The 20,609-nt window shown below is 40.9% G+C and overlaps 4 protein-coding genes across 5 annotated transcripts; 1 reads left to right on the top strand and 3 right to left on the bottom strand.

Annotated features, from left to right (window-relative positions):
• Positions 1-34: 34 nt before the first annotated feature.
• Positions 35-4,209, bottom strand: arl9 (ADP-ribosylation factor-like 9). The gene is made up of 4 exons (XM_046406048.1): positions 3,611-4,209; positions 2,511-2,688; positions 2,246-2,421; positions 35-1,596 (listed from the first exon to the last, which is right to left on the bottom strand). The coding sequence occupies exons 1-4, from the start codon at positions 3,854-3,856 to the stop codon at positions 1,420-1,422; spliced, it is 777 nt and encodes a 258-aa protein (XP_046262004.1). The 5' UTR covers positions 3,857-4,209; the 3' UTR covers positions 35-1,419.
• Positions 4,210-4,696: 487 nt separating this feature from the next.
• LOC124068662 (snRNA-activating protein complex subunit 1-like) lies at positions 4,697-5,776 on the bottom strand. Its single transcript, XM_046407061.1, has 2 exons — positions 5,041-5,776; positions 4,697-5,007 (listed from the first exon to the last, which is right to left on the bottom strand). Exons 1-2 carry the CDS (start codon positions 5,774-5,776, stop codon positions 4,697-4,699), a joined length of 1,047 nt encoding a protein of 348 aa, XP_046263017.1.
• A 779-nt stretch (positions 5,777-6,555) lies between these two features.
• srp72 (signal recognition particle 72) lies at positions 6,556-13,859 on the bottom strand. Its single transcript, XM_046406047.1, has 19 exons — positions 13,702-13,859; positions 13,056-13,176; positions 12,702-12,822; positions 12,447-12,590; positions 12,065-12,176; positions 11,946-11,977; positions 11,490-11,614; positions 11,235-11,292; positions 10,903-11,034; positions 10,667-10,795; positions 10,393-10,465; positions 9,997-10,061; positions 9,780-9,875; positions 9,567-9,670; positions 9,107-9,184; positions 8,473-8,610; positions 8,253-8,290; positions 7,903-8,062; positions 6,556-7,476 (listed from the first exon to the last, which is right to left on the bottom strand). The coding sequence occupies exons 1-19, from the start codon at positions 13,799-13,801 to the stop codon at positions 7,296-7,298; spliced, it is 2,007 nt and encodes a 668-aa protein (XP_046262003.1). The 5' UTR covers positions 13,802-13,859; the 3' UTR covers positions 6,556-7,295.
• Positions 13,860-14,397: 538 nt separating this feature from the next.
• leprotl1 (leptin receptor overlapping transcript like 1) lies at positions 14,398-19,704 on the top strand. 2 transcript variants are annotated; one of them, XM_046406848.1, is made up of 5 exons: positions 14,398-14,513; positions 15,171-15,246; positions 16,030-16,216; positions 16,595-16,707; positions 17,537-19,704. In XM_046406848.1, exons 1-5 carry the CDS (start codon positions 14,498-14,500, stop codon positions 17,571-17,573), a joined length of 429 nt encoding a protein of 142 aa, XP_046262804.1. In that variant the 5' UTR covers positions 14,398-14,497; the 3' UTR covers positions 17,574-19,704. The 2 variants fall into 2 exon arrangements, with proteins under 2 accessions (XP_046262804.1, XP_046262805.1); XM_046406849.1 differs by having other exon boundaries at positions 16,595-19,704.
• Positions 19,705-20,609: the final 905 nt, after the last annotated feature.

Below are 20,609 nucleotides of genomic sequence, written 5' to 3'. Positions count from 1 at the left end.
TGGAAGGTCATGAGATCGACTCTGAAAGCACAAGTTTTACCGATCAAATGATTTATTCAAGTGCAAGAAGACAGCAGATTGTGTTCACACAATACTGTATGTGGGACATGTTTTGTTATTGGATAAAGTGGAAATGCTTTTAAAAAAAATTGTACCCTTGAAACTTTACATTCCTCAGAAATGGTATACATAAAGGCATTTTTGCACTTAACAACACATCTCACTTTCACCCAGAAAGTTAACAGACAGTGAATTAAACACCGAACAGATCAGCCTTAAGACAAAATGACAAGTGGCTGCGAGAAGACGTCGCTCTCAACAGCTAAAACATAAAGCTAATCCAAAGGACGTCTAGAGTCAAGATGAAGTAAATTCCCTTTTTAAGACAAAACACTTGAACTTCTCATGAATTCAAGAATGTTTTTTAAAGCTGTGATCCAAACATTACACAGCCATGTTTACAGCCCTCATCATCCAACTCAATCCACGCCATTCAACAACACTTTATTTAGACAGCAAGGTTAAGGCGTGTCGTTGACATTGTGCTTTATTTTTATCAGTCTGAATATTAACAGCTTGTCCAACAAGTCTTTTTCTTAAAGCTACAACAATCCAGTATGGCGACCCCTCATGGCAGGATGAGGTCACTGTTTGAAACATTCTGATATTTTTAATAACCACAAATAATATCACGTACCATCACTGAGCAGAGAACAGCAGAGTCGCTTCAAGGTTTGTGTTTTGATGTGAAAGGTTGGGACAAAAAGTAGACAAACAATAACCTTCCTGGTACAGCTCTTGGTCTTTACTGAGCTAAAAAAACAAACAAACAAAAAACTGTGGATCATGACACATGAAGAACATCATGAGCCAAAATTAGATGATGCTAACAGACTGTTAGCTCATGGCTGGTGATTAAGCTGCACCCTGCAGCCCCACAGATGGCCTGAGCGAATCTACAGCTTGACATAAATCCACAGTGATTCTGTAAGGTCTGACAATCTGCATTAAAACCTGAATGCAGCACCTGAACGGCTTCAACATTTGCTTGTGTTTCATCATCATCACAGTAACAGTCTTTGTAAAATGAAGCATTTATGGCTCTGTTGGATGAAAAGAAAATGAATCTTTGGTGGAGATACAAATGAAGTTCACGAGTTTTTAAGAGTGTCCTGTAGGCACCCAGTTTACATAAAGATTAAGATCTGGTCATCTCTTGAAAACAAGGAAATGCAGAAATTTGGATTTTCACACACAGGAGTTTTCTAACCACTACACCAAACTAAACCAAAACAAGAAAAAAAGTTTCTCATAAAAAAATAAAAGACTTCCAGCTGACCTGGTGAAATGACATCAGCTTGTCAAATCTGATCAAAAACACAGAATGAAGCGAGTGACAGAAGGAGACCACAGTGTGTTTCATCTGCCCTCACAAACCACCTGGATGATCAGATCTCGAGCGTCTTGAATGCCCGAGCTGAGCTCTGCCTCTCCCTTCTTCACGTGGGTGCCAATGAGGAATAACCTGCGGTCTCCGACCTCAGACAGGGACAGGGCGTCATGGAGGTCGGTGATGCTGCAGGCCCCTGGAAGGTCCTGGAAACATGAGGGTGGAAATCTTAATCATAACCCTCACTTCATTACAAAAATACATCAGACATACTTATAAGTAGAAGACCAGACATAACTTCTTGATCATGAGCTACAAGTGCGTTCAGTTATGTGATAGTAGTATGTCTTTGAGTGTTTTTTTTCTCATCTGTCCAAAATGAACAGTACAGGAATATGAATACAAACAGACATCCATCTGAACTCTGATACACAAATTTTTGAACTCTTTTGACAGTTGATTAAATTGTTAAATTGATTTTTTTTTTAAAACAAAATGTCAAAAATTTACTGGCTTCATCTTCTGTTCTGGTTCTGAATGTGAACACCTGCTGGTTTTCGAGAATAACAAGCTGAATTTAATTGGGTTATGGAGTTTCAACGAGAGAAAACACGACGTTTCAAGAAGTTGCAATGGACGCTTCGATGTTTTCAGACTTTTCTTTTTAATCCAAACACATAATTTATTTAGGAAAATAATTAACTGATAATTAAATCATTACCTTAAAGCCCACCTGAACACAAGCTGAAGCTGCTTTAAACGTCTCTAATCGTAAACTGTGCAGGGTTCTTTGTGGACAAGAGGCCTGTCAGCAGGCTTTTGTTGAAAACTGGAGTGCTTTTCTGTCACGCTCACCTGTTTATTAGCCAGAACCATTAAAGGCAGGCGGGGGTGTGAGGCCAGCAGCTCGTGTAGATGTCTGCTAGCGAGGGGGAAGAGCTGCGAGTTGGACGAGTCAACCACAAACACCAGCATAACAGCCTTGGACATGTACCTCTGCCAGTACGGCCGCAGCTCCTCATCACCTCCAACTGACAGACAGACAGACAAACTCATGAATGGCCTGAAGCACATCTGACTATTTCGTTTTGTTTGTGGGGGAATGAGAGTTCAGACTCACTTTCTAGGAACTCGATGTGCAGGTCCTCTCTGTTGATGGAGACAGCGTAGAAACCCTGTGTCGGCTGCAAGTCCTGCTCCAAGCTGCCAGTGGATAAGCAGTGCAGCAGGCTGGTCTTACCGGCTCCATCCAGGCCCAGAACCAGCACCTGTGTCCCTGCTGAGTCCACAGGCCTGAACTGGAGCACAGAGCAGGATACATCCGATCAGGGTTGGAAGCTTCTCATACATGAGTTTCAGTACTGACACCATGAAGATTATTGTGTCATATCTACTCAGCAATATCAGCCTAACTTCGCAGATAAAAAGATTTATTTTTAAAATACATAAAACTTAAATATGTAATATATAAACATAAATAACAAATCTACTGAATCATAATCCAAAAACATCAACATTACAATTCCATAAGCAATATTTGATTATTTTTCAACGTTGCTTAACATTTGAAAGATTAAAAACTCGGTTTATCCAGAATACTATAAACTGCAGATCAATAAATAATGAAAATGTTTCCGTGGAAACTATTTTCATATTGAGTAGAAAACTATTATGTATCTTGGGGCACGGTATGATGACCTGGTTTTGAGCTTGAATACTGTTGTTAATGTTCGGCCTTTGGGCCTGTTTCTCTCCATCATTACAGATTAGTCTGAAGATTATTTTCTTGATTCAACGATTTTAAAATTGTATTAGTTTTAATTTGTGTAATTTGTCATTTTCGCCTGAAAGAAAAGGTGACTCAAAAGATTAACAGATTAAAAAATGTTGCTGTTTAGCTTTCTGTACACATTAAGCGTTTTATTCAGTGAGGTCCTACATTTCCCAGAATTCCCACAGCGTTTCCCCAGAGAACTTCCCCGAACTTGTTGATGTTTTAACCATACAAATAAAAACATTTATCTGCTTGAGGGGGTTGTTTATAAACTTTGGAAACCATCCTTAATCAAAGACAAACTAAAAATCTTTTATATATGCTGTTTATTCTGGTTTATTTTGGGTGTAATATAAGAAATGTTTCTCTTCTTCTACGCTTATTTTAGAAGTACAAGCGCACAAAGTGTCTCCAGGAAGGTGTGTCCGGTAAAGTTAACGTTTTACCTCTGATGCAGCAGCAGCAGCAACAACAGGCGCAGCAGCGACGAGAACAGTTTCTTCAGCCTCCTCATTTCTTTCCTTCTCCTTCTTTCCCTTTCCTTCCTCTTTGGCATTTATTTTGTCTCGTCCCGGCCGTGTTTCAGGCTCCTTCTTTCCGGAGGAGGACGCGTAGTTCCAGAGAAAATACGCGACTCCCCCCGCAAGAACGATAGAAGCACCGAGGACACCGGCATCTTTAAGACCAAACATGGCGCTCAACCGCCGGCTTTTGTTTTCTTCTTTTGTTATACAACCGCTGCTTTTTACCCGTCCGTTTCCGTCATTGTACGACTCCCAGTGAAGCAGTTTACAGACACTTCGTCCTCCCCTTCTCCTCAACAAGTGGATTAACAGACAGGAAGCTCAGGAGTAACTTCTCTGAACGATATTTCCGGCCTTTTTGTTGATGCAGCGTTACAGTCTCGCCGCTTGATGGCGCTATTATTCCCAATTTATTTTTAACCTAACTCGTGGCTTCTTTTTACCAAGCACGTATAAACACAAAGGAAATGCAACAATAGTCCAGTTTCTATACAAGAATGAATATGTGCTGTCCTTAACTAGCCATTCATTCACAATTTATTTTTAAAAAAGCTGTGGTGGAAGAACTTCAATAATTAATAACAATAATTATTGAATAACAATTTACATAAGTTTATTGTACATCTAAGCTGGGCTAAGGTCAGGCTTCGAGAGCTTCCTAATTTTCTAAGTTTATTTTGATTTTAACTTCCGATTTTCAGTTTCACTCAGCTGGACTCTGAAACTGTACGTCAGTCCCTTCAATGGTCAGCATTACCCAGTGTGAAGCCAAACCAGTCCTCACTCAAACAGGCAATTTTGAAGCAGCTGTGAGTAACAACAAGAATTATGAAACATGAAACATATTTATTAGCAACTTAAACAATTCCAGTAATAATTAACTGTAACCGAACAGCTGAGCACTGAATGAGAATCAGCTCAAATCCAGCTGATGTTGAAGTGTACCTGGTCGAATATGGAAGAACAAGAAAAGAAAGAAGAACCTCTGAAAAGTCCTCCTTCCTTCCATCAAGCTCTGAAAGGTGCTACGTGGTTGGTCCTCTTCACCGGCACCCTCTCCTGCTGCTCAGGAGCACTCAGGAGCCAGGCCTGGAACTTGCTCTCCTCCTGCGTCACCCCGAGACTCTTCCAAGTCCGAGCCCGCAGTGACAGAGGCCTCTTCTTCTGCAGAGCTGCCTCCTGGACCTGCTCCGCCCCTGAGCCGGACAACTCTGCTGCCTGGGCCTGTCGGTGCCTCCTGGACTTTGAGGCCTCTTGGACGTTTCTGTAGCTCTTCTGCTTGATTGAGGACAGAAGCCTGGCCCTGCTGCTGCTGGTCTCTGGTTTCTCATCATCATCTTCATCATCATCACCAGAGTTCTCATCTTTGTGATCCTGTGAGAAAGCCTTCTGCTGCCAGGTGATGAACTCTGACATGCAGGCTTTCAGGCCAGTGGCCAAGTTGCGATTGGTCATGCTGACGTGGGAGCTGACCTCCACCGTGCCCTCCTTCAGCTTCTCATACTGGCTCTGGATGTTGTCCAACTCCACCAGGATGTCTGAAGTCATGAACTCCTGGATGGCTGTGGTCCTCCCTAGGAACTCTGCGCACACAGGTTCCTTCTTTGGCTTCCTTTGCTTCTGGAAGGTCAGAAAATGTGGCATGGCGGTGTAGTGTATAGCTTTGACTGCAACAAGCTTTTCATAAATGTAAACAACATCCTGATGCCCAGAATCCACAGACTCCCTGAGAAACTTTTGAACTGAAGCCCAAACCCTCAGCGCGAGTCTGATCCTCACTGGCGGAACCACAGGTTGTGTGTGGTAAAAACCAAACATCAGATACAGGCCTCCTACCCGAATCTGGTAGCTGTATGGAGGCAGGAAGTACTTCACAGCTGTAGCCAACGTTATTCTACAAAATCTCTTCAGTTCACCCACACGGTTGACACCTATAAAGACATCAGAGAAGCCCATGTCCCTCCAAATAACTGAAAACTTCTCATATCTGATTGAGTCAGTCTGCTGGAAACGAGCCAGGAGTTCCTCCACGTCTTCTGTCAGGGGACTGTCGAAAAACTCTGAGTAAACAGGCTGCAAACGAGGCATCTTCTCTGCCAAGTAGCAACCTCAGATGAGGCTGAAACTGCTTGTCGGACATCAGAGGAAGCTCTGAACAGATTGAAGTCAGGTGAGGCTCATCATTAGTAAACTGGCAAAGAATTACGCCCACAAGTGGAAGGAGCTTATTTAAATTAGCTGCAATTTGAAGGAAAGTAGTAGATTCAACCAAGAGACGTTCATGGGGGAGATTGATGTGGGACAGGACATCAATCAGTTATTCGTGTGCATTTTAAAAACAGAAATACCAAAATCTGTAATGAACGCACCTTCGTTTCAATTGATTTCATATTTTGAAATGAAAATCAGAAAACAGAAACGGTCATTCAGTTTGTCTTTCACTATCAAATCAGTCTGCCATTAACCAGAATTTACAGAAAACACTCTTTCAACATTAAAACCATCAAAAATTCCCAAACTGAACTGAGTGACGCCTGTCTGTACGTCTGTTTGTTAGAGTTTATTTTACCTGATGAGGAAACTACAGGTGTGCGTTTGATCAGTACCTGAAAAATTATATCAGTCCACTTTGAGACCTCAAGGAGGCGCCACCCGTTCCACAAAGGAACGTTGTTAAATTCAGGTTATCTGTCGAGGTTTTATGTAAAAATGCATCTTGTCTTAAGTAAAAAGAGAACTATCTATATTAGAGGATTGAATTCAGTTCCACAAAAACAAAATATTAACTAATCCAAAGGCAAAAAAAAAACCTCCCATGGGTCCAAATGCAGGTACGGAATAGTGACAGGAAACACACGGGGCCCTACGACATTGTGAAGAGTTTTATTAAGACTTAACAAAATGGGACACCTGTTTGGTCTTTCTTTATTTTCTGAAACATGCATCTGATAAAATTAAAATTTGTTTGCTTGAATTTTGACCAACGCAAGGATTGAAAAATAACTCTTTAACATGGCATCTTTGCAGCTGATTGAGAGTAAAGGGACAATTTAAAGATACACAAAAACAAAGTCAGAGTATGAAGTAGAACACCCCAATACTCGAGATTCAGGAGACATTAAGAACAGTCCTCACAAAAATCAACTTCAAGTCACCTTGCAAAAGCAGATTATTTCCTCACACAATCACTGACTAAATGGAAATGGCTCAGATGTCCTGTTAGACAATTTTAAGGATGTAACTGAAGAGAAATTGGCAGAAACCACCCCCCCCCCAAAAAAAAATCTATGATGTATGCATGTTACTGTGATCTCAAAAGGTCACAAGGCAAAACAAAGTAAAAACAGAAATCATCTGCTTTTGCAGAGCAACAGAAAGTTAATTTCAGTGGAGCTGCCCTTTAATTATTCTCTCTTCTGTACTTTTAGAAAAAAAAAAAAACCCACCAAAATGTCACAGAAGAGCGAAAGGAAAACTTTTGGTTTCACATGTTTAAATGAAACATTAAAAAACCAGAGAAAAGCTTCTGATTTCTTGGTGACGTCTTAGCCACACACACATCAGTGTATTGTATGGCCCCCCTGCATCGTGTGCTGCTACCCTCGGACTACCAGCCACCTTTGCCACCCTTCTTCTTCTTCTGTGGTGCCTTCTTGCGTGTGGCGCCTGAGGCTGCGGGTTTCTGCTGTCGAGGTGGGACCACATTGCTGCCGGTGGCTGCAGATGATCCAGATGCAGAACCTGGTCTGGGGGAGGTAGGGGGGCTACTGGCTGTTTTGCTGGCATCCCTGGAAGACAGGAAGAACTTTTTGAAACTAACAAATATTTGATGTGCATGGAAATGATTATTTAAACTAATACATGAATTAGTCACCTAATAGAAATATCAACTATTTTTTTCAATATCTCCATAGAAACATTACTATGTGTAAAAAAATCTATTTGTCAGAAGGAAATATTATATAATTTGCCTGTATACTGGATTGTCTTGAGTTTCTTTTTTTTTTAATGTTAAAATTCAGTCCTACCACATGAATTTCTACTTGAGCTGAGAATGAGAATAACTTTGACCCAAGTAAAACACCTCCACTGAGCTTTCACTGGCTGAGACACACAAGCACAAGCTCAGGAGCTTTTCCCGGATTAGAGGAGGGCACTAGTAGTCCTCAATCACAGGAAATCGCACACAGACAACGGTTCTGGAGGTTACTCACAGCTCGGCTGAAGCTCCTGCCGTTGCTCCCTGTGTGCCTTTTCCTATTTGCTCCTTCTTCTTGCCCTTCTTCTTGCCTCTGTAGTAGGAGCGCTCCCTCATGGGCAGCCACCTCTCTGGGTCAGGGGTCGCTTTGGGGTCGCAGTTTTTGGGCAGTTTGCCTTAAAAGTAGATCAGGAAGAATCATTGAAGGAGAGCACTGAGAGTAGTGTGAGTCAACAAATAAAACAGATCTGTGGTCAGCACAATACAATGCTGCAGCTCATTATAACTCCACATGAAAAACATTTGTTTTATGTGAATCCTGATATTCTGTGATATCAAGCAGAAAAAAAATATTTCATTTCATACCTTTCTTTTTCTTCCTCTTCTTTTTGAGCTCATCTTGGCTGTTAAGGAAAGTACAGATGTTTTAGCATAAAGAAGGTGAAAGTGTAGCTGCTTAAGCTTTCCTCCCCACACTGCTCAAAATGCATTAAACAAAAAACGTGTATTTAAATTCAGAATATCATATCATCATCAGTCATCAGTCATCATGAAGCTGATGAGGAAGAGAGCGGCGAGGGTTTACCCTTGTTCTTTGGGAAGGTTTTCTCCTGTGACCTTGGCGGCTTTTTTCCTGACGTACGTTGCTCCGTGGGAGTTCTCCAGCTCGTCCACGTCCACGTTGAAGGCCATTGTGTCTGCAGATGGAAGGTGTTTGCTGAGGCTGGAGAGGAAAGTTAAGGTGTTTTCTGTTGGCTTTTGAAATCTACAGCTTCATTTCAATCATAAGGTCATCTAAGAGTCATGGCCTCGCTCCTCTGCCTGTTGGTTCCTGCACTATTATTGTTGCAACGCTGTACAAGAGCTTGCAGCATTTATACAATAAAATTAAAACACAATAATATGCATGCATGTGGATCTTTGAGTTCCTGAGCTCAGTTTGAATGATACTATCAATGCCTGGTCTTGGGGGGCTAAGAATTATATGCATCAGGAATTGATTTGACAATTGCTTTCACATTTAAACAATTTATCCTTTTGTCTATACAATGTCAAAAACAGAGGAAAATACAAACTATGATGTCCAGGAGCCCGAAGTGACAAAATTCATTCAATGCCTATATTGATTCATTATGTACCAAAACAGTCAGTTACTAAAAAACTGATCGCTTCATTGATTTGATTGATTGAGCTTTTCATTTCAGCAGGTCAAAGGATACGATTTGGCTTTATCCGTGTCCACCAGAGAATACGCCGAGATAAGCTGTGCCAGGGTGTGAATGTCGTTGGTGTTTTGCCTGTTTCAAGAAAAATAAAACAAAAAAATAAGTTAATAATAATAAGCTTCATTGTTGTAAAAGAAGGACTCCCAACAACTGCTGCAGTAAAAATGACCATCCTGACAAACCCCCCCAAAAAAATGGAGAGGCTACATCTCCACTCTCACAGGTGCTGCATAAATGCTTCGCCCTCACCATTACTTCATTTTCTCATTTGTGTGTTTCCTGTTCTCTAAGCCCCATGTAATGGTTTTATCAAGCTGCTTAAGAACCTGGCACACGAGTTACTTGACATCATGCTGGCACGATGAACAAAGCAGAAACAGCAGCTGTCAAACAGCCTCCACAGAGCACATACTGTGTATTCTCCACACATGTTGAACTCGGGGCTGTAACTCACTTCCACAGCTGTTCCAGATCACTAATGGCTTCTTTTTTCCGCCCGTACTTCAGTTTGTAATTGGCAGCTTCTCGTACAAGTGCCAAGTGTGCAGCAGATCCAGGCTTTGGAGAGGGAGAAAAGGCTGATTACATAAAATACATGTGTTCATTTGTCTTGTCAGATCAAAATTTTAACTTCACGTTTAACAGTAAGCAAAAGCTCAACACAAACCTGTTCAGACTGGTAGTGCTCAATAGCTTGTTTGAAAACGTCAATAGCGCTGTCAATGTCTTCTTCATGGGAGTACATCGTCACCAGAGCTGAAACCTGTCGAGCCAAAGACACAGTTTACACAGTCACTATAACCAGCCGCCCATCACTGAAAGAGACAACGTTGTGATCCAAAAATGATCACTAAACTCCAGTAAAATTTTCCTTTCAAACTTACCATTCCTGCTTTGTGCTTGAACTCTTCAATGGACCTTAGAACATCACAAGCTTTTGTTACGTGACCTTAGGACAAAAATATAAATAAATAAATAAAAATCAGCAATCATGACTATGAAAAAGTGCATCCTGTAACTTAAATTATCAAACTTAAATTTGAAACTAAAGTTTATTATTGGAAAATTACATTTTGAGGTATCAAAATGTTATCCTCCCCTTAGATGTTGACCTTTGTTCTTGTTTAAAGTAATTTACAAAAACTTAAAAAACTGCTCAAATACACAATAAAATATGCTTTCATTTTAAGAAAAGGTCATCATGTTTATTGAAGGAAACTGGAACAGAAGTGAGAGTCTGAACTCATCAGATGATAATCAGCGTAAAAACATGCCAGTACCTTGTACTAAATAGAGTTGTGCCATTGTCAGTTTGATGCCAGATGCGCTCTCTGGATGTTGGTCTGAGAATTGCTGGAGAACAGAAGTCATACTTGACATCAGTTTACATCCAACAAGAACTAAATCATTTTATAGAATCCTGCTGAACAAAGTGATTAAGATGGAGAAGAGGGAGACATCTGGGACCGTACTGATACGACTTGTTTTCCAATTTTTCCACAGTCATAAAGAAGGAGGATTGTTTTTAGAGTGTGGTTCAGGACTCCTGCCTACCTGGAGCAGCTCTATGGCCCTGCTGTGCTGCTTCTCCCTGCACAGCTGAGCAACCTGGATCAGGACCGGCCGCGGGTGACCCGGGTTCTGAGACTGAAGGCTGGATGACAGTTTCCTGCACTGGTCAGCCTTTTGACAGAAAACAGCAAGACACCACCAAGTTGTGATCAGTAGTGAAATTTGAAATTGGTGTAGCCTCTTCATCTGAATTCTAACAGTTTTGGGTGTAACTGTACCTGGTTAGTGTACATGGCCAGGAGGGCTTTGTTCAGGTCAATGGCGTGCAGCTGCTTCTTTGCCAGCTTGTATTCAACACCTTCAGCATTCGTCAGTTTCACCTTTTTCTTGGAGTCAAACACGTTTTGGTCCTATGAAAACAGACAGAGGAATTTAATGCATACATTTGACCAAGTTGGAGTTTTGCTTTTTCACATCTGCAGGTAAACAACAGATTTAGTGCAGTGTGTTTTATTCAGTATTTTGGAAATGGTGGTGCTCAGACGGAAGCATAGTGATCACAATGATACTTTTATGATGAAATAACTCGTTAAGATTGTCACACACCCACCTTGTTTATTGTGATGATATTGTTGGCAGTCACAGCAAGCAGACCCACATCCGACGGCCTGCAATTAAGAGCAAATTATGGATGGTCTACTCGACATCTGCACTAATATCATAATAAAGAACTACAGTTTGTATACAGCTTTTGGAGTGCCTGTTTCAAACTATTTCTGGCACACGACATCAATACATCAACCTGTGCCACATTCTTCTCATCTGCTATTGGGGGTAAATGAAATGAGATGAGCCCTGCACTCACTTGAGCTTGATGACCTGGTTGTAGAGCTGCAGCGCCTCATCTGTCCGACCTTGTAACTGCATGACGTAAGCCATTTGAGAATGGATGACAGCCAGCTCTGATTCGATGTCCTCCTCAGTCACATCCTGAAAGGGACAAAGCAGCAATGACAGGATTTATTTTGGGAATTGTAGAAATGCAACAAATATTTGAATACTACTGACAAGATTAATGTTTTCTTTGTTTGTCTGTTTCTTTTCAAAGCTTATGAAGTCCTAAAATCTCACACTTTTTCATTTTTCCATGATCTTGCAACATTATTTTACATTCATGTTAAGTTCTACGAGCTTTAGTATATCATCTTTTAAGCGTCTTCCACCGTCTAAAAATGTTACAAATTAAACCAATTTCCTTGACATTGGATGAAATTTGATCAAAGCTGCTTAAAAAACAAATCAAAACAAAAGCAACACTCACGGAATCATCTGCCAATGAGACCCTGCAAAGCTCTGCGAAAGAAAACAGTCAGGCATGTCAGCTCAAGAACAGATAAAATATCGACTTGGCAAAGAAGGCAGAACCATAGTGGGACTCACCCTCTGCTTGTTGTAGTTTGTTGAGGGCCTCTGTAAGCTGTCCTTGGCCAATCAGAGCGCAGGCAGTATTGTAACACAATTCATATGTAGTCTCAGGAAGACCCAGATCTTCCTGCAGAAGAACATAACACACAATGTTTAAATGTTTATTTAAATGGAAACAATTTTGTGTTGAACACCCTGCTGTGTTATGCAAGCATCCTGCCTTGTCTAGCCTATTTTGAGCAGGAAAGTGAAAGGAAAAATTCCAGAGTTTGACTCTAGCCTACTTTCAATCTTAACAGTCAGTGAAGGCATCAGTTTCAGGACAGAAACATACAATTTATACATAATCAACAACACAGGAATGCATGTAAACAAAGGAGATTATAGGAGAGCTTACCAACGGAGCGTTTTCCCACTGACTCATAGAAGCCATCACAGCAGCCAGGTTGGTCTTCCTCTCCTCCTCATACTCATCCTGAGAGTTCCTGATCAGATCTGTGTAGACGGACCTGCAGTCACTGTAGCGCTCCAGTCTGTACAACTGGACAACAACAGAAAGGGAGAGAAAACGTTCCAATTAACAGAAGTCTTTAAATTTTCGAACGAGTTAAGGTCAATATTCAGCAGTTGTGAGCCAAAACTGCACCCTTACCACTTGACCATAGAGCTCCTTCAGTTTGTCTGTCTGTTCGGGAGCACTTTCAATGGTCTTCAGGGAACTTTCCACTCTGTTCAGCCGGTACTCGCAGTACGCCTTCTCAAACACAACCTCACTGAGAAGATGAGAAATTAAAATGACTTTAATAAAGAGACAGTACCAACAGCAAAACATGTAAGAAGTTATTTGTCAGCTATACTTGTAAAGCATAAAACAAACAACAGTTTGAGCTTGATCCTTCTACAAAGAATTTTTCAGCTGACTTAAAAACTGCAACTTCATTATGTTGTTTTGAGAATAAAATTCAAGCCACTAAAGCCTGTTTGATTAGCTTGCTGTACAGTTTACCTGCCGAGCACTTTTGAATGGGTGTTCATGACATTCAGCGCTTCTTTGAAGCTGCCATTCTGAATAAGGCAAACGATTTTACACTGAAGAGCCGTCACATCATCCCTGTTTTCGTGCAAAACTGCGACAGAAAATGAGACAAACATAAGGCAAGAACTTCATTAGTAATGGAGATTGCAGAAAAACACGCACTGCTAAAACAGGATTATTGACGGAATAACCAACTACTTGGGGCTAACGGTATGGTGACAGCTAACTGAAAGATGATTAGCTGCCCACCATGACAAGTTAGCTGTAAGGCTAGGGACACGTCAGTAATCAGGACAGCGCACTTCTGTGGCAAAATACCTTTCTATGTCTTCACGTAAAACGATATAAACCAGCTAGCTTTGAAGCTACATCACTTAAGTATACGGGTTATGAGAAGATGTTTGGTGTACAAGCGAACTCTGTTTTTGTATAAACTGACAAGCAGCTGTCTAATTGCCGTTAGCCTAGCCACATGCTAACAGCTGGTCATGCAACTGGTACTAGCTTAGCAAGTGAACTCCACTAATTGGAGCCACAAGAAATGGGCTGTCAGTCTTCCGTCAGACAACAACTCCACTTTCGTTCGAGGGTAACGATGACAGACATGAATTCCTACTTTTAGTTAGAGCTTTCAAGGCTCTTGTGTAGTCGCCATTCTGTCCACAGCGGTTCACTTCAGTCCACAACGAGGCCACAGAGACCCCTCCGCTCGCCATCTTCGCTGAATGGGCTTACAGAGCGGCGGAAGCACAAGGCGTACACATCCGGTTTAATTGAAATTATTTATTAATATTAAAATGAAATAATTGACAAACGATGAGTTGTAATAAAAGATTTTAAAGCTGATATATATATTTTTTTAAAAAAACCGCTAGCTATATATTTTGTTGTTGTTTTTTTACTTAGCTGTGACCCAGCCAAACGATGCCTTCACTACCGAATAAAAGTCGTAGAAGGGAAAGACTATGCTCTGAAGCAGTTAGTTATGCGCACAATGATGTCTGACTCAATAACAATATTGCTTTTGTTTCTTAAGTGACAGTGATATCATATATGTAACGTAATACGTTATTCCTGAGCTACAATTTCCAAATTAATATTTTACATGCAAAACATAAATAGTTAATTAATAAGATATGATATTATTTTAATAAAATTAAATTCCTCAACATTAAGTATATACATACATACATACACACATATATGTACATATACATATATATAATACCCAACCTCCTATGCATGCATGTGCAATCATTACAAGGTGAAGATTCGACGAATTCCGATTTTTCCGCTAGCAATGAAAGGCAGCACCACAGGCCGGATTGGAGGTTCGGTCGGACTCGACAGCCGAGAAGAGGAGCACTGTTGTCATTCGTCAGGGCAGTGTGTCGAGCTTTTGTCCAGGAGAAATGGCCGGGATTAAAGGTAAAACAATCACTTCATATTTTGTTTATAAAGCCTCTGAATTCCGGCTCGTTTAATATAACCTTGTCAAAATACACTGAAGGCAAATGCGTCTGCCTTGTCCAAGAAGCTAACGGTAACGTGAAAAAGTGGTTTGGGCCAGTACAATCGTTAGCATTAGCTGAACAGTCTGCATTTCTTAGACTAGCAGCAGCCGCTACCAAGTCAGCACCATTAATAGCACATGAACTTCAACTGGCTGACACACTGCAGCACTGTAATATTACATTTTAGTACTATATTTATAATGCCATTCCCCTTCAGTAATATAACAACATAGTAGTTTCCGTTATAATGCTAACGGTAGCTGCACCTGACTAATGTAATTACACAGTCGCTGACCGAGATGCTGTGCTCGTTGCATCTGAGAAGCATAGATTAAATACTGTTAACAAGCAACCATATTGGCAATACTGTTATTAGAGTTTATCATGAACCCCCATTGGCAAAGCTGAGATCGCCAATTTAGCTGTTAACACGTGAAATCAGCTGATTCATCACATGATAGCCACAGCAGCCAGGGGCCCTGCTGCCACCATGTAATTGTTGAGAATACATACGATTCAGAAAGAAGGGACATTGTCTGTGCTGATGTCTTCCCCTCTGTTTGTCTTGTAGCTCTCATCAGCCTGTCCTTTGGAGGGGCCATTGGCCTCATGTTCCTGATGCTAGGATGTGCCCTCCCTGTGTACGAGTAAGTACCACCATCACACACCATGTGAGCTTGTCAGTGTGTGTGTGTGTGAGGGACTCGGTTCACACTTGGCCCTCAGAATCACACTGGGCGATCCATCACACATTTACAGCTTTAAATACAGGTGTGAATGCATGGTCTGTGTCAGAAGTGAGCTGTGGGGTTTTCAAAGACAATTTTCCACCTTTGTGAGCAATAAAGATCTCTTAGTAGTAATAGTTCATCCCTGTTTCTGTGACTTTTGTTTAGTGTTTCTGTGGTGGAATATTCCTCTGCTAGCTTGTTGTGTGGTAATTGGTTGTGATATTTTCAAAGAGGTTGAAGTTGGTAGGAGCAGTTAACTTGATATTTTCCAAAATGGTTGAAGAAATGTGGCGATTTAAGTGTTGTTATTTCTGCAATTTGACGTAAACAAGCTGCACAGTCGTGCCCCTCTTATCCATGCATGTGATTCATGCATCCATGCATCTGATTGGTTGACTGTTTTGCAGTTGTAGTTTACCAGCTTCGACCTGCTTTATAGCTATGTAAGTCCATATATCCCTGAAACTGTGTCGAAAGAGAGCCTGGTCAGCTTTGAGACACCTTTAACCACGGCCCACATCTGGCTCTTGTAATCTCATTTGATAGTTAATAGGATGTAAGCCCTCCCTCAGAAAGAGCACCCGTGAAGTCAGATAATATCCTGCGTGCTGATCAATTTTTTTTGGTCCTTTATCCTTCATTTCATTTGACAGTATGTGGATATTCATCTCCCACTTTTCTCTCTGTCCTTCTCTTCAGCAAATACTGGCCTTTGTTCCTCCTCTTCTTCTACATCCTTTCTCCCATCCCTTATTGCATCTCGCGGAGGGTGGTCGATGACACAGACTCGGCCAGCAACGCCTGCAAAGAGCTGGCCATCTTCCTCACGACGGGCATCGTCATTTCAGCCTTTGGCCTGCCCATCGTATTTGCAAGAGCTGAAGTAGTAAGTTACAGAAGCTTTTTGCTGCCTCCCCAACAAGTTTTAGTTCCAGCAGCAGAGAAAGCAAATATGCTAACGTGACAAACAAGAACATTAAGAGAAAATTGTCCAATGACCAATGAGCGAAAATCACTTTAAAACTGTTGTTTGGCTATTTAGCAGAGGAACTGAGAGATGCACCAGCTTCAGCTCAGGACATGAGCAGCATTTAACTGCTGGTGTGTCCCTTTCCTGCTGGGCGTCCTGAATATGCATCTGTAGAGCAGCGTGTGGAAATGATTCTGTAAACTGTTGACGCCCACTTGATTTTGTCCTAAATATGCAGTCTGGCAGCACCCAACGGCATTTGCTAACTTGAATTATTAATATGTCGGTTTACAGATCGCCTGGGGGGCGTGTGCACTTGTGCTAACGGGTAACGTAGTTATCTTTGGGACCATCCTGGGCTTCTTCCTGGTCTTCGGATCCAATGACGACTTCAGTTGGCAGCAGTGGTAAAAGAGCAGTGAGGAGGACCTTAGTCTGAACTGTTTTTATTAGCGTTACAATTGTTATTATTATTATTATTGTTATGGTATTACTGTTTGGTTCTTGTTGTTGGTATTTATATGATGACCGCCCACCCATAGACTCACACCAGACCAGTGCAATACTTTCTTTTGTCTTTTTTTTTTTTAACACATGCATCATATTGAACTGCCATAAGTGAGATGGAAAATGCTGACTTTGAGTTGGATTTTTACTCATTTTAGTTAAGCTTTCTGACTTCTGTGCTTGTGAGTTTTCTCCATTTATGAGTCCGCTTTCATTTTGAGCTTTGTGAGAATCCAGTTGAATGTCAAATAAGACTTAATAAGACCCAACGGGCAGAGTCATAACTGTCTGGGCTCCTTTTTCTATTTAGTAGACACTCTTGGAAAAGCTCTGGAAGGAACTTAGAGCACAGGCTGGTGTGCATTTCCTATCTAAGTGGTGAGTTGAGTGCAAATCTGAAGGAAAATGTGCACAATACGAGCTCAGATTTCACCACTTATGATGAGAACAAGTTCCTTTTCCATTTCTTTTATTGTTTGGAACAGTGTCTTTTTTATTATTTGCCAGTGAAAGGTGAAAATTCATCTGACACAGTTCAGATTTTGTTTAATTAGCTTTCTGCTAATGCTACCATCGCTAAGCTGTGAAAGTCTAGAGGATCAGTGTGTGTCTGTGAGAGAGGTGGGCTGTGACTGCCACCAACCCTCCTCATCTTTCCTTCTTTCTGTTTGGGACCATGTTAGAAATAAGTGTTTTCACTTCAGCATGGTATCCCTTTGCTTTTACCAGTGTCTCCATAAAAGTCAGTCGTCATCACACAAAATAAGGAGATGACGTTCAGGAGCAGCAGGATGAAGAGAGGATTCATTCAGACACCCTCACCTTCACTGCAGAGATCAAATGAAACTGACTTAGTGATTCCCCAGGTGCCAACTAGATGCAGGCTGCTTATTCACCCTGTTATTTTGCACATGTTAGTTCTTACCTCACGCTCAGTATGGGTAAGCCCTGCCTTGTCAGGTCAAGAAAGCATGTTGTAGCCGCCAGCTAGCATAGGATTAGCTTGAGGACAGCAGCCTTGTTGGAACCACCACCGACCTAAGAACTGGGCTACTTATAATCAAGGCCTGGTCAGCCACTAACAGCCCTTAAGCTTTTAAACGTGACTCCTTCAGAATAAAGGAATCTATGCTCAGTGTTTATGTTGTATTTCTCACTAGAAGCACATCCAGATTCGGCACGTGTGCCGTTCACATTTCCTCACACCAGCAATCTCATCTTACAAATTCAGTTATGTTTTGTGTTTTGAAGTGTTTTGTGAAGGAAAATGTTCTTGTAATCTGTTGGCAGCTTTGGGATCAGTACAGCCTGCAGTCAGTCAGGTGCAGCTCTGCTCTTGGCTCTTTAACTGCATTAGTGGTGGCTAAACAAGGAGCGTAGCATCTGCTGCCTCACTAAAGAACTGCTGTGTTGAACGGAGCGTTGAGTGTTGAGCATTTGTTCTTGTGGATGACTCAGTTTGTATATGTGTTCTCTGGAAGATCAAAATGTGACTTTATCATATTTGTTTTAGTTGTGCTTCATAATTTCAAGATGTAGATTTTATTTAGTTATTTTGTGTTGTAGACCAGACCAGAAAATAATTTGGGCATGGATTTCAACACACAGCAGATTTCCAATGAAAGTTCAAGACGAACTCTTAATATCCATGTGTTATCCCACAGTATAATTTCCATTTTAAAGGAATAGCTCAAAACAACTCTTCCAGGAGCTGGATGAGAGCACTGATACCACTCACGACAGGCTACCTTTGCATAAAGAGTGGAAGCAGGGGGAGACCGCTAACCTGTAAAAGTCCAAAAATATGTCAGCCAATACCTCTAAAGCTCAATATTTACCACGCCAGATCTTCTCTCTTTAATCTGTCCACAAATATCTTAAATTTGAATTCAAAATAAATTTACTTGCTTTAACTACAAACTGTTATAAAATGTCTGTTAAAAATATTTGAAGCTGTCTGTCCAATCACTACTACTTAGTACTGAGATGTTTTAGTCAATACATTAAAGGTACTGAGTACTGACACACAGCCCTTGTCAGGAAAGCTGTTTGCGTTAATATTGAACTATTCCTTTAAAGTGACCTGTAACATTTAGATTAACAGATTAAGAGCAAAAAGTGAATCTGCATGAACTTGAATTTCCCTCAGGATCCTTGAATTTCCCTCAGGATCCTTGAATTTACCCTCGGGATCAATAAAGTATCTATCTATCTAACTGCTGATCTTACTGTATTTCCTGCAGAAATGAATAAGTGTTCCTACAGAAATTGGAGTTGGAAATCTGCCTTAGGAACCCGTGCCTATAAACACTAACTGAGGTCTGGGTTTTAGCACTACAGCTGGCGTTACGGTGACACACTCCGCTGTAATATTTCTGAACTTTCTTGTCTGTCATGTGACTCTTCCAGAGATCATAACCCTGGCATTGATTGTATGAAAAGCACCAGAACATTGGCAGCTTTAGTTTCACTTAAAAGTTACTGAATTCTGAGAACTACTGACATGGTTTGTGCTTATTTAAATGTAACAATACTTTGATTCTAATGGAACATGCTCTTAACAGTAGACTTACCCACTGGTGTTGGTCTTTAAGCCTGTCTGTGGTTGGCCAGGCAGGGTAACTTCATATTGTGTTGCTGATAAGTTTATGACACTGTGTTCATTTTTATTTTGTCAAATGTTCTCTGGCTTCTGTATTTCTGTTCAAAGAGAGATGTTACACTTTGTTTCTCACAGGTTTGAGAGGATATTTTATTTGTTTATGTCATCAGACGCTTTTGTGTTGATGTCCAGCGTCATTTTCTGTCTCAGACTTTTGTGTTTAAGAGGCAGAGGTCAGCATGGTGGTTTTCTTTTCTTTTCTTTTTCTTTTTTTTAAATAAATGCCATTTTCGAACATCCTCTCCTCTGAATGACTACAAATGCATTTGCTTTGCTGACGCGACTGGATTGGATGGTCTCGCTCACTTTATAAGACTTCACAGGAAACAAGCCTTGCTGATATCATGTGCATGGCCCAGTTTGTCTTGTTGTGAGTCGTGCCCTCAGGAGAATCAGCCCATTACTAGACACAAAGCACAGATTCAATACCTCTCGTCATGTCAGCCAGAAGGAGGACTTGTTAAACATATGCAGTGGTCATTTTTAATCACAAATCAAGTGATTTTCCTGTGCCAACATCACCAATTTAAGTTAAATTTCAACTACTTTAATTTTTTACTACTTTAAATTTCAACATTATACATCTCTGTATTTAGCACGTGTAAGCAGCCTATAAACACTGATTAAATTATTAAAAAACACAACTCAAAACACAACTCAGAATCTACACACAAGAACCCAGTTTAAATGAAATCTGTAACACAGTGAAGTGTGAGAGGTGTGAACACTTTCTCAAGCAACTGAGTTCCCATGAAATCCCATGAATTAACTTGTTATTCCACACTGCACACTTTTAAGCGTTGCAAAGAATTTAGAGCAGTATTTACATCATTATGTGTCACCAAAACACTCAACCTTCACTCAACCCCAAAGACTGATAATGTGTACATGATGTGTATAAAAGCAAATACAGAAATACAGGTACTCCTAATAGGAGACTGCAAGATGTAGCTGCTCCGTCTACTGCTTTGTCTCCCCCTGCTGGCATTAAATATGATAGCAAGTGCACTGGCAGCAGCAGAATGCAAAAGTCCTGTGCAGCACCTCTTTTAGAAGGGAAAAGAGAAAGAGTCATTTCATTTACAAAAATAACACTTAGCACACACTTAGCAGGGAGAATGTTTTAAGAGGATTTCTACC

This window comes from Scatophagus argus, chromosome 12 (genome assembly GCF_020382885.2).
Source record: "Scatophagus argus isolate fScaArg1 chromosome 12, fScaArg1.pri, whole genome shotgun sequence".
NCBI classification, from domain to species: domain Eukaryota; kingdom Metazoa; phylum Chordata; class Actinopteri; family Scatophagidae; genus Scatophagus; species Scatophagus argus.
This window is presented reverse-complemented; position numbering and strand designations above follow the sequence as displayed.